We start from the raw sequence: 14,282 nt of genomic DNA on the forward strand, positions 1-14,282 counted from the left end.
GCACACCAGTGAGGCGTCACTGTATTTGGGTGCAACATGCTTTCTCTCTTTGGAAGTCACGTCTTTACTGGAGCTGTCCTAGGATTTAGAGAGTACGAACTCTGTGCTGGGGTGCATTTAAATACGGTGCCTGGAGTTAGGAAACACAAACCATGGAAGGGCAGGCAAATCATATGCCACCGGCCAGTAAAATGGTGTGTTCCCCATGGATAGGTAATGAATTCAACCTGTAGTGCATGATACAGCTCAAAACCCACCATTGTGGTTGGCGGGTGCTACACTTTTTTACACCTGCTAAAGCACTTAGTGTGTTTCGTGGAAAATTGCAGCCAAACAATCATGAGGTGCTCCTTTCTTCCAAGAGGGATTTCATGAAGCCACTTTGCAATTTCACTCTTGATGGCAAACCCAACTCTGTATGTTTTGATTTTCCCCTCACCAGTTTAGTGGGCCTCACTCAGAGTGGCGACATCAACGCCATGTCACTGGAGTTCTTGAGTGACAAACATAGTACGACGTTCTGGGTATTCACTCGTGGGTGTTTCCAGGAGTGTCCTGATAGTCCAGGTCACAAACTTTATTGCTTTGCCTTTTTATGTGTTTCTACGCAGAAGGTGATCCCTCCAGATGTGACTATTTAGTCAGGAGAGATGAGGCAGGCTATGTTTGGGGATCCTTTTCTAGTCCCCTCCCCAATTAGGGGTGAGCAGAGTGGATCCTAAAGAGGGCAGCTCTATCGCAGTTCTATCTAAAGCTGGCGAAAAGCACCTCTGCCTCGTAGAGTGTTAGACGGCCATCTTGTAACTGCCGCATCCATGTCAGATTGTGACGAGAAGCTTCCAGACAACAGAATCCTACTCCTGTTGCAATTTTCTGGTCAACAAAATGCTTGGGAGATGTGTACGAAAAGAAAGACGTCTATGAATTACTTCTTTTAGCATGGGGAAACCCTTTCACATCAGTTTCACATGCGCCTTGATCCAATGGCAAGGAAACCAAGACTAATGGAGGTTTTGTTTTCATGCAACCGTTGGCTGCCAAAACAGCTGTTGAGATATTCAAGATGGCTTTCTGCACTTTCTGCTATTGAGACTTCTTTGCCAGAGCCCTGTCTGCTCAGTATTTCTAGAATTCCTAAACAAGCCTTCATGGTAACTTAAGCAACCCAGGTTATAAGGAGTCCCAATCTACTTCACCCTATTTTCATCGATCTTTTCTAACGCATTGTGCAGTTTCGGTGATGAGAGCAAAGAGATGAGGATTTTGAACCCCAAACTGAAAATACAGGTTGTAAGTCTACAGGAGGGATAGGGAAACAGGTAGAGGGGAAGGGTGACCTTGGATGGTGGGGGAGCAGGTGGAGGATAGAAGATTATGGGTGAATTGCTTCAATGATAAGAGAATAATGAAAGGAAAGCAGGCAGTGGAAACTTTATGATGGGTAGAATTAAGAGTTGAAAAGGACTTAAAGCTGTAGTAGGAATTTGGTATAGTCCTCTGGTAGTGACTGAAATGGCAACGTATAAAAGCAGATATTAGACAACCATGTATGAAGCCAACTTGGTTTTAATATTCATATAGATGGCATAAGCAGTCTAGCTCATTTCGGAGGGGTAGCAAATTTCATTGTAAGCTTAGGATGGTTTTCTGAAGCAAAATGCCCTACAACCAACAAGCGGGGATATTTAATTATTACATTTAATAATTATGCGCAACGAGCTGAATGTAGTTAAAAGCTGAGCGCACAGAAAGCTAAAGCTCTCTTCCAATTTATCACTGAGATTGGGAGGATTCCACTAGCTACTGCTACTTCCTGGGTTGATCAATCACACTTCCCAGCCAGATTGTCCACCCTTCATGACAAGCTCACACCCTCACCTCTCCCAAATGTGATCCTGACCTGAAGGTCCCCCTCCTCCACAGGCTCTCCTGCGGATGCCTTGCTTTTTAAAATTAACGTAACATTTACTTACTGATCACAAGTCCTTCAACACTCCTTGTGGTTGTCATAGAGCTTTTTATGGCACTCCCCGTGAATAACTCCATACCCCATGATTTCCAAAATCTCATGGTCATCTTCTGTACATTACCAGCCCACATGTCTTCGCCAACCACCCACATCTTACAACTTTGAACATTTTCTCCAGCACTTTTCACTGCGCCCTGTGCTTTAACTGCTTGTTAATTAAATCTGCTTTATTAATGACAGGTTATGTCTTGAATTTGAGAAGATAGCAGAGAAATCCCTGATGACGCCTCCAAATACACAAGCATTAATAGATTTGAAGGTAATTTTTGTTTTGCTCATAAGGTTCTGTAAGAATTAAGTATAATGTACAAATCAAATTAACTACTATTTGGAAATAACATAAAAATCTACAGTGGACTATTTTTATACGATTATAAGACCCGTTTTAATATTGACAATAAAAGGAAATACACATAAAATACATCCTTTAATCAATGCCCCTTAATAACTTTGTGGGCTCCATTTTTGGGTTCCATTGGGGTGGAAACTGAAGTGGGTGGGGTGAAAATACCAGCTGTCAACTATGTGATGGCTTCCTGATGTCATTTCTGGCCCTGGTGAGTTTCCTTGGATGACTTAAACATTAGGAAAACAGCAGCTGCCAAATGGGAGCATGACTCTCAGTTTTGGGTCCAGTGGGGATGAGGAGAAAAACACTCCACAGGAGGGGCAGAACTCTGGCATCAGGGGGCAGAGGAGAGGAATGAGAGGCAGGAGTGAAACTGAAACCATGCCCTCAGCATAGGATCTGTTGAAGGAGGAGAAACATTGAGATTGCCAATAACCAGTGTTGCAGGAGATTGTAACTCTCCAAGGAGATGAATCCAGACATGTAAGCACTCCTCGCAGGTCATCCCTCACAGCACTGCTTACCATTCCCTGCCAGTAACTGTCAAAGTCACCATGGCCTTGAATCCTTTCACTTCTGTTTCCTTCCAAAATCAACTGCAGACCATGAAGGCATTTCACAAACAGCTGCACACCACAGCACCTTGAAGGCCACTGATACCCTATTTGCGAGAGCTGGTCAGTACATTGCTTTCCAGACGTACATGACCTCCAAGGCACAGAGGACAGTGGGTTACACCTCAGCGGCCGCTGCATTCATTTGGCTATCAAACTATCAAGTGACCAACCTGTCAGATTCATCAACAGGAATGTCAACTGCTCCCTCAAAGTTCAACTGGTTTGTGAGCACAGCAGGAGCTTCCTCCATATGAACTCTCTCCACCCTGGAAGCTGCCAAGGCTCTTTTATCCTCTGACAGTCCAGGCTGCTGCAATCATTCACTTTTGCATCCACACCCCATGGGTGGATTCATAGAAACAAGGGATATCCCTTGAAAAAATGGCTACTCGTCTCTTTACGACATCCAGAGACAGGCACAGCCCAGTCTACATATCTACATAGTGCTCCCCTTGTGGCCTCCGAGGACGTGGAAGCAGACTGCTCACTTGTCTCTATCTGTGCCTGAGTGTGTTATTCTTTCATGGGATGTGGACATCGCTAGCAAGGCCAACGTTTGTTGGTCATCCTCAATTGCTCTTGTGAAGGTGGTGGTGAACTACCTTTTTGAACTCATGTAGCCCTCCTGGTATGGGTACAACCACCGTGCTATGGTTCCAGGATTTTGATGCAACAACAGTGAAGGAATGGAAATATGGGGCTAGATTTTTGTGCCCCACAAATGTTGGGCATAGATGTGGGAATCTCGAACAATTAGGTTACAGGTTTGGAAATTTTGAATTTCCCCCAAAAAACCTGCCCACACAAGCATCCCAAAAATGGAAGAGGTTTGGGTCAGTTTGCATTGCAGCGCCATATGCATGCCTTGTGACATCCAAATCACCACTCGCAGGCCATGGGGAAATTGTTTCCCATATCTCACAGTATCTTTTTGGGGACGGGCAGGTTTAGGAAACCTTTTAGAAACCCACCAGGTAAGAGAGCTTGGGAGATGCCTGCTGAGGAGTCAGGAGCATTCTGACAGGAAAGTATTAAATCTTTTGACAGCTTCCAATTCAATAGGCATCATTATTCGGAGCTTCCGTGGTTTGTTCTTGGTTGACTTTCAAAAGTTAGTGAACCACCTAGCTCAGCGGGAAGTTGTGTCCCCTGTTTGATGGACAGTTTTAAGTGGTTGTTAAAGGATTATCTGTCAGGGCAGCACGGTGGCCTAGTGGTTAGCACAACCGCCTCACGGCGCCGAGGTCCCAGGTTCGATCTCGGTTCTGGGTCACTGTCCGTGTGGAGTTTGCACGTTCTCCCCGTGTCGGCGTGGGTTTCGCCCCCACAACCCAAAAATGTGCAGAGTAGGTGGATTGGCCACACTAAATTGCCCCTTAATTGGAAAAAATAATTGGCTAATCTAAATTTATAAAAATAAATAAATAAAAGGATTATCTGTCTTTGATATGGTTACTCAATAGATGTTTGTTTGTTTTTACAACCTACTGCCTGACTGATTTAAGTTTTTGTTAGAGGTTCTACCATTTTGTTGTATCTATAAATGTGAGGTTTACTTTATTCATGTTAATTTCAAAGACTTCTGATTGCTATTACGTGGCTTCTGTGGTCTGCCCACAGTGGATACTGGGTGAATGGCTATTAAGGATACATGGGAACATGGAGGTGGTATAAGTGAGCATGGAGGGGGCATGGGGGTATCAGTGAGAATGAACAGGACATCCTGGGATAAATAGTGGTATGTAGGAGCATGGGGCTGGGTGGAAGGGTGAAGGTTTGGCGAGCTGAGCTGATAGTCCTTTTAACCAGTCCACTTTGGCATCTATACTTCTCTAATGCCGCCAATATTTAATTGACCCTGTTGTCTATCATACAATGGCCAACATGGAAGAATTCAAGGTTACTTTGTTTTGATTGCAATTCACATAGTTCATTTTTTTAAAAATTAGGTAGAGCCTCTCAAACTGGCAACCTCAGGACTGATTCTGTGCCAGATCTTGGACGTTGCCGTTTTTTGTGGTGGGTGGTTCGGGTTGGGCAGCTAGGGCTGGGTTGGGTCGGGTCGAGGGCTGCTTGGACCAATGTGAAAGGGAAAAGCATGAAGCCGATAACTAGCCAGTGCACCACTGCGCCAATGCATCCTCTAGCCCAACAAGCAAATAAGTTGCCTTTTTCATCCAATAATAATAAAATTTCATGCATGGTAGCTTAAAAAAGTCCCGTTTACTGATAGTAGGTTTGAGACACGGTGGGTGTGATTGGTGGGTTGTTTCTCGACGGCTGCGTTGGTGAGATAGTGGCCCGTATTATGGCACAATACCGGAAATGAGTCCCCACGAGATTCTCACCATTACCGGCTGTCTCGCCGTCTGATTCGCTAGACTCGTGCCTCAGCGTCTCGCCCCTAATAAGGGGGAAGCTGCTTTTAAACGCTCCCTCACCACTCATTCCCACACTCGCACCACAAGCATGGCAGCGTACACACCTGCTCAACACTTTGGGTTGCTGACATGGTCAGGCTTCTCAATGCTGTGGATGCGAGATGAGAAATCCTGTTCTCCTGAAGAGGTTGGAGGATCAGTAGCAGGGTCACCAATACTGCCTGGGAGGCAGGGCAGCAGCTGTCTGTGTCAGTAGCATGACAAAGGGGACCACTATCCAATGTAGGAAAAAGACCAATGACCTCCACCAAGCTGCAAGTTACCACCTCTCTCCTGGTATTCCATCAAATTTCCCCCCTCCACCCTAATCCACTGACTTGACACCTTGCACCCTCCCCACATCTGATCTTCGTGCTTGCACCTCAGAACCCACTTGTACCTACCAGCACACCCCTTCATGGCCAGGTGCGCTGCCCACACATGCCACCAGTTATAGACCCCCCCCCCCGACCCATCAAGCGTGCAGCTCACAATGTCACAAGGGCCAAGGTCTCCTGTCCCGGAAGACTGAAAGGTTCTGGAAGGTGCGGTGTGCGTCCCTGCTGTCGTTAATGTTGAGGCTGGCTATGGTCATCTCCCATGTCAATGGTAATGTGCCACCGTCACCTTATTCAGTGTGCAGAGGGAGCACAGGAGCTCTTGGCTCAATACTCCCTCAGGAGCTAGGCGAGGAGGCCAACCATTTGGCGCTGCACATCCTGGTCCGTGGTCCGTGTCTTCTTGGCATAGACGCAGGGGGAGATCGGGAGAAGCGCAGATCCGACCACCTGTCGAGGGCTGGCTGCATTCAGTCTCGGTAGCTGTGGTCAGTGCCAAGAAAATCCCAGAGTTCCACTTGGGGGATGAGGTTTCAGGCACTCGAGAGCCTTCTGCCTCACTGTAGAGGGCAACAAAATCTTCCTCCGTGCCTGCCACCGAGCAGACTCCTCCTCTGGGCAGCCGTAGACTGGGTCCAAGTCCCCTGCCACATTGAGTGCAGCGGATGGCATGGACCCACCGACCAGTCCTGGGCCCACCTCGATCGCACCCCCAGGATTGTCGACAGGCAGGTTCCTCTCAGCTCCTTTTTTATAATAATCTTTATTGTCACAAGTAGGCTTACATTAACACTGCAAAGAAGTTACTGTGAAAAGCCCCACGTCACCACATTCCAGCGCCTGTTTGAATACACAAAGGGAGAATTCAGAATGTCCAAATTATCTAACGGCACCTCTTTCGGTACTTGTGGGAGGAAACAGGAGTGCCCGGAGGAAACCCACGCAGACATGGAGAGAACGTGCAGACTCCGCACAGACAGTTACCCACTTGGGAATTGAATCTATGAACCTGGGACCCTGGAGCTTTGAAGCAACAGTGCTAACCACTGTTTCCAGAGTCCTCCCAGCACCAGAAAGATCCAGAAACAGCTCCGGGATCGTGGCAGAGGTGTTGTTGGTTGGGATGGGGAGGTGGGGGCCTTCTACGCCATCACCCAAAGATCAGGGAGCTGCTTCTGCCCTCCATCGTTCAGATAACAAGCAAATCCGGGGTGCCCCACTGCCTTACATACTTGGCACTGCACGCTGTCTAAAGGTCTCCCCCTGATGGGGGAACCTTGAAGCCCCCATCCAAAACCTCCTCCCGGAAGGAGTAGACATGCAAGGGGGGGGCGGGGAGTGGTGCCACCCCGGACTTTACTTCCCCCAATAGATGCCGTTGTGGGAGGAGGATAGGGGTGAGACAGTAGACAAGATAACTCATTTGGTGGTGGCCTCCAATGGGTTCCGCCCACTGTTAGCCCCTTTTCCAGGACCAGGTGGACCTCCCTCTCAGCCCGGAGAGAAAACAATGCCTCCCTGAACATCCGGGAGGCAGCCACAATGGCCGAGGAGCCGATGACCCGGCCATTGCCCTTACGCAGGTCTTGATGGATATAGATGGGTGGGCGTAACACTTGATCCCTATCTGCCTGGTGTGCAGCCTGATGGGTGACGGGGCCATGGGGGCGGTGGGGGACTTGCAAGCTGCCACCCTTGCATAGGTGGCCTTGGAGGGCCCCACTACCGACTTAGATGAGGACACCTCAGGTCGATTGCTATGCCCATCCCAATGTGGTCTCAGCCCTTTTAAAGGTGAGTGGAGGAGCGGAGGAATGGGAAAATGGAGAGAAGGTAGAGGGAGCAGGAGGAGCAACGGGCACAGGCGGGTGAGGCACTGTGAGTGGGCTGGTGCCAGTGGAACAAAAACTCCTGTGCTGCTGGAGGATGGGAGGATAGGGTACCAAATTCTTCAGCCCAGGAGAGGCCCAGCCAATGCAGCCTCTCGTCTACAGCAGCCTCCAGGAATCTGCAAGCACCAGCAGGAGCCAGAAGCAAACACAACCTTCAGCTGGGAAGTGCTCACATAACTAATAAGGCCAATTCCTCATTAGCAATAGCCTTCAGCTGTGAAGCTGGAGGCTTCTCACAGACAAATGGAGTTAAAGTGACCTTCAGCAGAGAACCAAGAGCAGGGCTCTGACCTGGAAGTGTTTGGTAGGACAGAGAGGCAGCAGCTGTAGTTGCCCTTGTTATGAGTATCCACAATACTGAAAGATAGCTTGAAGGCCTCACAGACGAAAAGGCCCTCTCACCATCCTCCACCCCCGGGCCAGGGATGACCCCTGACCTGGAATGCTTCAGTGCCCCGACTAAGCCCAACCACCCTGGTGCCTGGTGAGAGGCCTGGTGCCCTTGAGCTGCATGCCTGAAAATGGAAATGGCAACTCATCTCCCCAGTTCCCCGCAGCAGCCATTGCGGCAACTTCACGTTTTTAAACAAAGTACTAAATGGTGCCCACATGATTTCTTACTGAGGAGCCAATTAATTCCCGGGGGGCCGTTGCATTTGACTTCAATCGTGCTAATGAGATGGAAGTTAATGCAAATGAGGATTAATGATATGCTTGCCATATTTGAGTGTGATCCAGAAATCGCCATCGGGAGCATTGATTAGATAGCAAACTGATTCGTGCCCGGTGCAAATCTTGATTTTGGCCTTGCCGCTATTTAACCGGCATGCCCAGATCTGTGCCAGATGCAATGCGGTGGTCAAATATCACCCCGTACCTCTAATATATATTGTGATCTCTGGTGCAGAATTGGTAGATTTGTTGTACTTCTTTCTATTGTTGAAAAATGCTTTTTGGGGGTATCCACATAATTTGAAGTGCTGAAAAGACTGTGAAAAACGAAATGTATTGCACAGCAATTAAAGGAAAATTTGAAATTTTAGGCAATTTGTGAGTTCTAATTCAAATACACAAATGTTATCGTACACTTGGAGATCTAAATTAATGTTTTTCTTGGCAGGCCTATATAAAACAGGTTGAAGTGAAGGACATGGCTGAGCTTGAGCTGAAGCTGGTTGAAGCCAAAAACCGCTTGGCTTTTCTTGTGGATTATGTTACATTTTCCCCGAGTGACATACGACTGAACAATAATACATTTCACTGGAGTGGGCGAATGGCAGAAATTTTTGACGAAAACAAGAGGATGGTTGCAGAGAAAGAAGAACAGTATCAACAAGGACTCAAGGTGAGAGATTCAAGTGCTTTAGTATTCTCCCCGTGTCTGCGTGGATTTCACCCTCACAACCTGTTATGGGCCAGGGTTTAGAGAATCCCGAAGTGTATCATGGAGTTCACCTGACCCACAACTTTTTATAGATTGTGATATGGGGAGCACATGGCTCACTCTACAGGTATGGTACAGCAGAAAATGGACCAGGGTTTTTTAAAACAAACAATGTTTGTTCTATGAACTCAAGTTAACCTTTTTTAAAAAAACTGTGAATATCTTTGCAACCAGTAAATCAAATACACACCCAAAGAATACAACGCTAAGTAACCTCTATGCTGTCCTTTTGCACCCAAAAGACTTAACAGACCTTCAAACAGGAGCACATTAGGTTTACATTCAATATTGAGACCTTTTTACAATTCTGAGTTCACCAAATGATCCATAGATAGTCTTTGATGGCAGAGATCAACAGCAGTGCAGCTCACTGAAAAAAACACAGACACACCCAAGCGCTCTCAAACTGAAACTAAAAAGCAGAATTAGAGCTCAGCTCCACCCATACTCTGACATCACTCCAGTAATATGAGCAGCTCCATTTCTTAAAGGTACATTTCTTAAACAGCCATTTCTTAAAGGGCACTCTCACATGAGAAATCCAAAGATGTGCAGAGTAGGTGGATTGGCCATGCTAAATTGCCCCTTAATTGGAAACAAAATAATTGGGTACTCTAAATTTTTTTTTAAACGTATTGTTCATGTTGTTTACTTCCAGTAGCTGGTGAGTGTTTCTTCCTTTAAGCTAAACCTTTCTCTTCCTTTATTTTAGTAAATTAGCAAATAATTAAAATAGTAAAACTTTTGTGACCACTGGACAGCCCAAAATCTTTATAGCTAATGAAGTGGTTTTGAAGTGTAATCACTGGCGTACTGTAGGAAATATGGCAGCCAATCTGTACATAGCAAGGTCCTATAAATAGCAATATGATAATGACTAGATAATCCGTTATTGCGATTCTGATAAACAAACATTGACCAGGACACTGGGGATATCTCTCACACTCTTCTTTGAAATAGTGCCAAGGGAATTATCATACCCATCTTGAGAGAGAAGATGGGGCATCAGTTTAATATCCCATCCAAAGTCTGGCATCTCTGACAGTGCACAGAAGTGTTAGTCTAGATTTATAGATTTTACTCCTGGAGCAGAAGTTAAACCCTCAGACTCACTGGTGTGTATGTTACCAACTGAACCACAGTTGACAATTAATCAAATAAATCAATATGGTTAGATAGACATGGCTGCGCAGGTGTGTCATAACCACAGCATCAAATCATAGCAGCAGACAATGGTTTCGAGAACCTTGGGAGGCCATTTGGCCTCCTGCATCCGTGCCAGCTCTCTGCAAAAACAACTCAACTACTCACACTCCCATGCCATTTCCATGTAGTCCAGCAGTTTTTTCCCCCTCTTTAGCTGCTCATCCAATTCCTTTTGAAACCTCTAATTGAATCTGCCTCCACCACACATTTGGGTAGTGCAGTGCAGATCCTAACCACATTCTGTGTAAAAAAAAAAAGTTATTTGTCATATTGTTGTTGGCTTTATGGCCAATCATCTTAAATCCACACCCTCTCGTTTTTGACTCTTCTGCTAATGGGAACAGTTTTTCCATGTCTAAATTATCCATATCTACACACTTCGATCTGATGCATTTCTATCATATCTCGCCTCAATCTCCTTTGCTCTAAGGATAATGACCTCAGCTTTTACATTGTAACTAAGATCCCCCATCTCTGGAACCATTCTGGTAAATCTCTTTGCACCTCCTCAATGACCCTCATATCTTTTCTAAATCGCGTTGATCAGAACTGGACTCAGTACTTTAGAATCAGATAGAGGATTTTCAATAAGATCTGCAAAGATCCACTAAGCATAATTAGATTTAAATCATGTACAGAAAGCAAAATAAAAAGAACTAAAGAAATATGGGATTCAGAAAGATAAAAGAGACAGAAAAGAAAATGTTAAAAAATTAAACTTCTAAAGAAATATGTCCAGTATAAAATAAATTCTAAAGGTAACGCTGCAACTTCATGCCCTTACATCTGTCTTTATATCTACCATTATCACTACTTTCCTCAACCCTTCATCTCATCGCCTTTGCGAAATATCATCCCATCTTCAACCACCCTTTCCTTCCCAAAGCCCTTGAACCTGTTATCACCCCCAAAATCTGTTACCATTTATCCTGGGGCTCCAGGTTTGAATTTCTCCAATCAAAACAGCTCTTATCAAGGTCACAAATGACTTCCTATGTGACTGTGACAAAGGTAAACTTTCCTTCCTCATCCTTGTTGACCTCTCTGTAGCTTTTGGCATGGTTGACCACACCATCCCCTCCAATGCATCTCCACTGGCATCAGGCTGGGCAGGACTGCTCTCACCTGGTTTCATTCTCACCTATTTAATCATAGTCAGAGAATCACATGCAATGGCTTCTCTTCCTGCTCCCTCGGATCCCTCCCATTACCCCTGCTGTCCTCCAAGGATCTTGTATTTTCTGCCCCTCAGCGAGAGCATCAAAATGCAAAGTGTTCGTTTTCACATGTGTGCTGACAACATCTCTGATCTCACTGCCACTTCTCTTGACTTCTGCACCGGTGCTGAATTATCAGATAGCTTATCAAATATCCAGTACTGCTTGAGCAGAATGTTCTCTAATTAAATATTAAGAAGACTAAAGTTGTTGACTTTAGACCCATTTCAAACTCCGTTTCCTAGCTACTGACTTCATCCCTATTCATGGCAACAGTCTGAGATTAATCCAGTCTGTTAGCCATGATGTGGAGTCTGTTAGCAACCTTTGTGTCACACTTGATCCTGAGATGAGCTTCTGACCTCACAGTCATTCCATCACTAAAACTGCCTTTCTCAACCCCCAACTACCCCACTCTCTTAGCTTATCTACCTATTCAAGCCTTTGCTACTTGACTGTTCCAGACTTGACTATTCCAATGCTCCCCTGACTGATTTGCCATATCGTACTCTGCATAAACTCTGCTGCCTGGGTCTTAACCGACACTAAGTCTGGTTCCCCATCACCCTTGTGCTCACTGATTTAAATTGGTTTGTGGTCAAGCAAGTCTCGATTCTAAATTTCTCAACCTTGCTTTCAATTCCGTCCATGGGGTCAACCCCCCCCCCCCCATCTATGTAATCTTTACCAACCCCACAACCCTCTGAGATACCTCCGTTCTCTTAATTGTTGCCTCTTGTACATCCCAAATTTTAATCACTCAACCATTGGTGGCCCTGTCTTCAATTCCCTCGACTGAAAGCTCTGGAATATTGTACCTAAACCTCTGAAGGTTCACCAGAATGATTCCTTGGGATGGCAGGATTCTTCTATAAGGAGAGTTTGGGTTGATTAGGCCTATATTCACTGAAGTTTTGAAGAATGAGAGGAGATCACATTGAAACATATAAAAGTTTGATAAGGCTGGACAGATTGGATGGTGTTTCCCTTGGCTGGGGGGTCTAGAACTAGGGGTTACAGTCCCAGAATGTGGAATAGGCCATTTAGGTCTGAAATGAGGAGAGGTTTCTTCACTCAGAGGGTGGTGAATCTACAGAATCCCAACTGCAGAAAGCTGTGGAGGCCAAGACACTGAACATATTTAAGTAGGATTTTGATTTGATTTAGATTTATTGTCACGTGTACTGAGGTACAGTGAAAAGTATTGTTCTGTGTACAGACCAGGCAGATCATTCTATACATGAGAAACATAGGACATACGATAAATGCACAATGGAAATACATGGATATAGACATTAGGTGAAGCAAACGGAGAGTAGTGCTACTCGGTAGAGAAGTTGCGTGGGGAGATCAGTTCAGTACATAAGCATAAGAGGGTCATTCAGGAGTTGGTAACAGTGGGGAAGAAGCTGTTTTTGAATCTGTTAGTACGCGTTCTAAGACTTTTGTATCTCCTGTCCGATGGAAGAGAGAAATAACCCGAGTGGGAGGGGTCTTTGATTATGCTGCCTGAGGAAGTAAAGGCACTGTTGTGCTTTGTTGGTCGTAGGATCGACTTGGATGGACCAGGACAGATTATTGGTAATGTGCACACCTAGGAATTTGAAGCTGTCAACTATCTCCACCTCGGCACCATTGATGCAGACAGGGGTGTGTATGATAAAAGCAAATTACTGCGGATGCTGTAATGCTGGAAAATCTCAGTAAGTCTGGCAGCATCTGTAGGGGTGAAAAGAGCTAACGTTTCGAGTCCGATGACTCTTTGTCAAAGCTGAGCTTTGACAAAGAGTCATCGGGGTCTGTACGATACTTTGCTTCCTGAAGTCAATGGCCAGTCCTTTAGTTTAGCTGACATTGAGGGAGTGATTGTTGTCATGACACCACTCTACTAGATTCTCTGGGCACAATTCTCCGCGCTCACGTAAATTCGGAGAATAGCGTGCGGCGTAAATTTTTACGGACATGCTGGTCCGACGCCCTCCTGCTATTCTCCCCCCCCCCCCCCACGCCCGCCTCCCGACACGACTCACTGCCCGCCATTTTTTTACGCCGAGCAGCTATTCACCCCTGGCCGATGGGCCGATTTCCAAGGCCTTTACGGCCGTTTTTATGAACGTAAAACACCTGGTCTGACCGTTCGTAAAAACAGCCGTAAAGTCCCGATCTGGGGAACCATGGCACCGATTGGCACGGCAGTACCACGGCCGTGCCAAGGGTGCGATGGGCCCGCGATCGGTGCCCACCAATCGCGGGCAGCGGGTACTTACTCCGCCGCCCCGATGGATCCATCCGCGGGGCTTCTGCGGGGCATAACGGCCCGCGCATGCGCGGGTTTCACGCACAAGCACGATGACGTCATCCGCGCATACGCGGGTTGGAGTCGTCCAATCCGCGCATGCGCGGCTGACGTCATCTGACGCGTCAGCCGTCGCTAACTCTGGCTAGCGGGCTTAACGAAAATCACGGCAGCGCGATGCTAGCCCCGACCGGGGAGCTGAATCGGTTCCCGGTCGGGGGGGGCGGAGGCTGGCGTCAAACGCGCCCGTTTTTGACGCCAGCTTCCCGAGTTTTCGTGACTCGGGAGAATCGCGCCCTCTATCTCCCTCCTGTATTCTGACTCAATATTGTTCAAGATCTGACCCACTACGGTCGTGTCATCAGCAAATTTGTAGATGGAGATGGATCCAACCTTTGCCTCCCAGCCATTTCTGTATAGGGAGTACAGAAGGGGCTTAAGTACACAGCCTCGCGGGGCCCTGGTATTGAGAAC

General features: G+C 46.5%; 1 protein-coding gene across 2 annotated transcripts in view; it reads left to right on the top strand.

Annotated features, from left to right (window-relative positions):
* The window catches only part of dnah7 (dynein, axonemal, heavy chain 7), a 498,762-nt gene that overhangs the window by 112,549 nt on the left and 371,931 nt on the right, over positions 1-14,282 (top strand). For both annotated transcript variants that reach the window (XR_005459743.1, XM_038789116.1), the window contains exons 14-15: positions 2,210-2,288; positions 8,766-8,990. Coding sequence is in view for 1 of the 2 variants with exons in the window: in XM_038789116.1 (XP_038645044.1) it covers positions 2,210-2,288; positions 8,766-8,990 (304 nt within the window). In the remaining variant the exon portion in view is untranslated. The remainder of the gene's footprint in view (positions 1-2,209; positions 2,289-8,765; positions 8,991-14,282) is intronic.

This window comes from Scyliorhinus canicula, chromosome 2 (genome assembly GCF_902713615.1).
Source record: "Scyliorhinus canicula chromosome 2, sScyCan1.1, whole genome shotgun sequence".
NCBI lineage: Eukaryota > Metazoa > Chordata > Chondrichthyes > Carcharhiniformes > Scyliorhinidae > Scyliorhinus > Scyliorhinus canicula.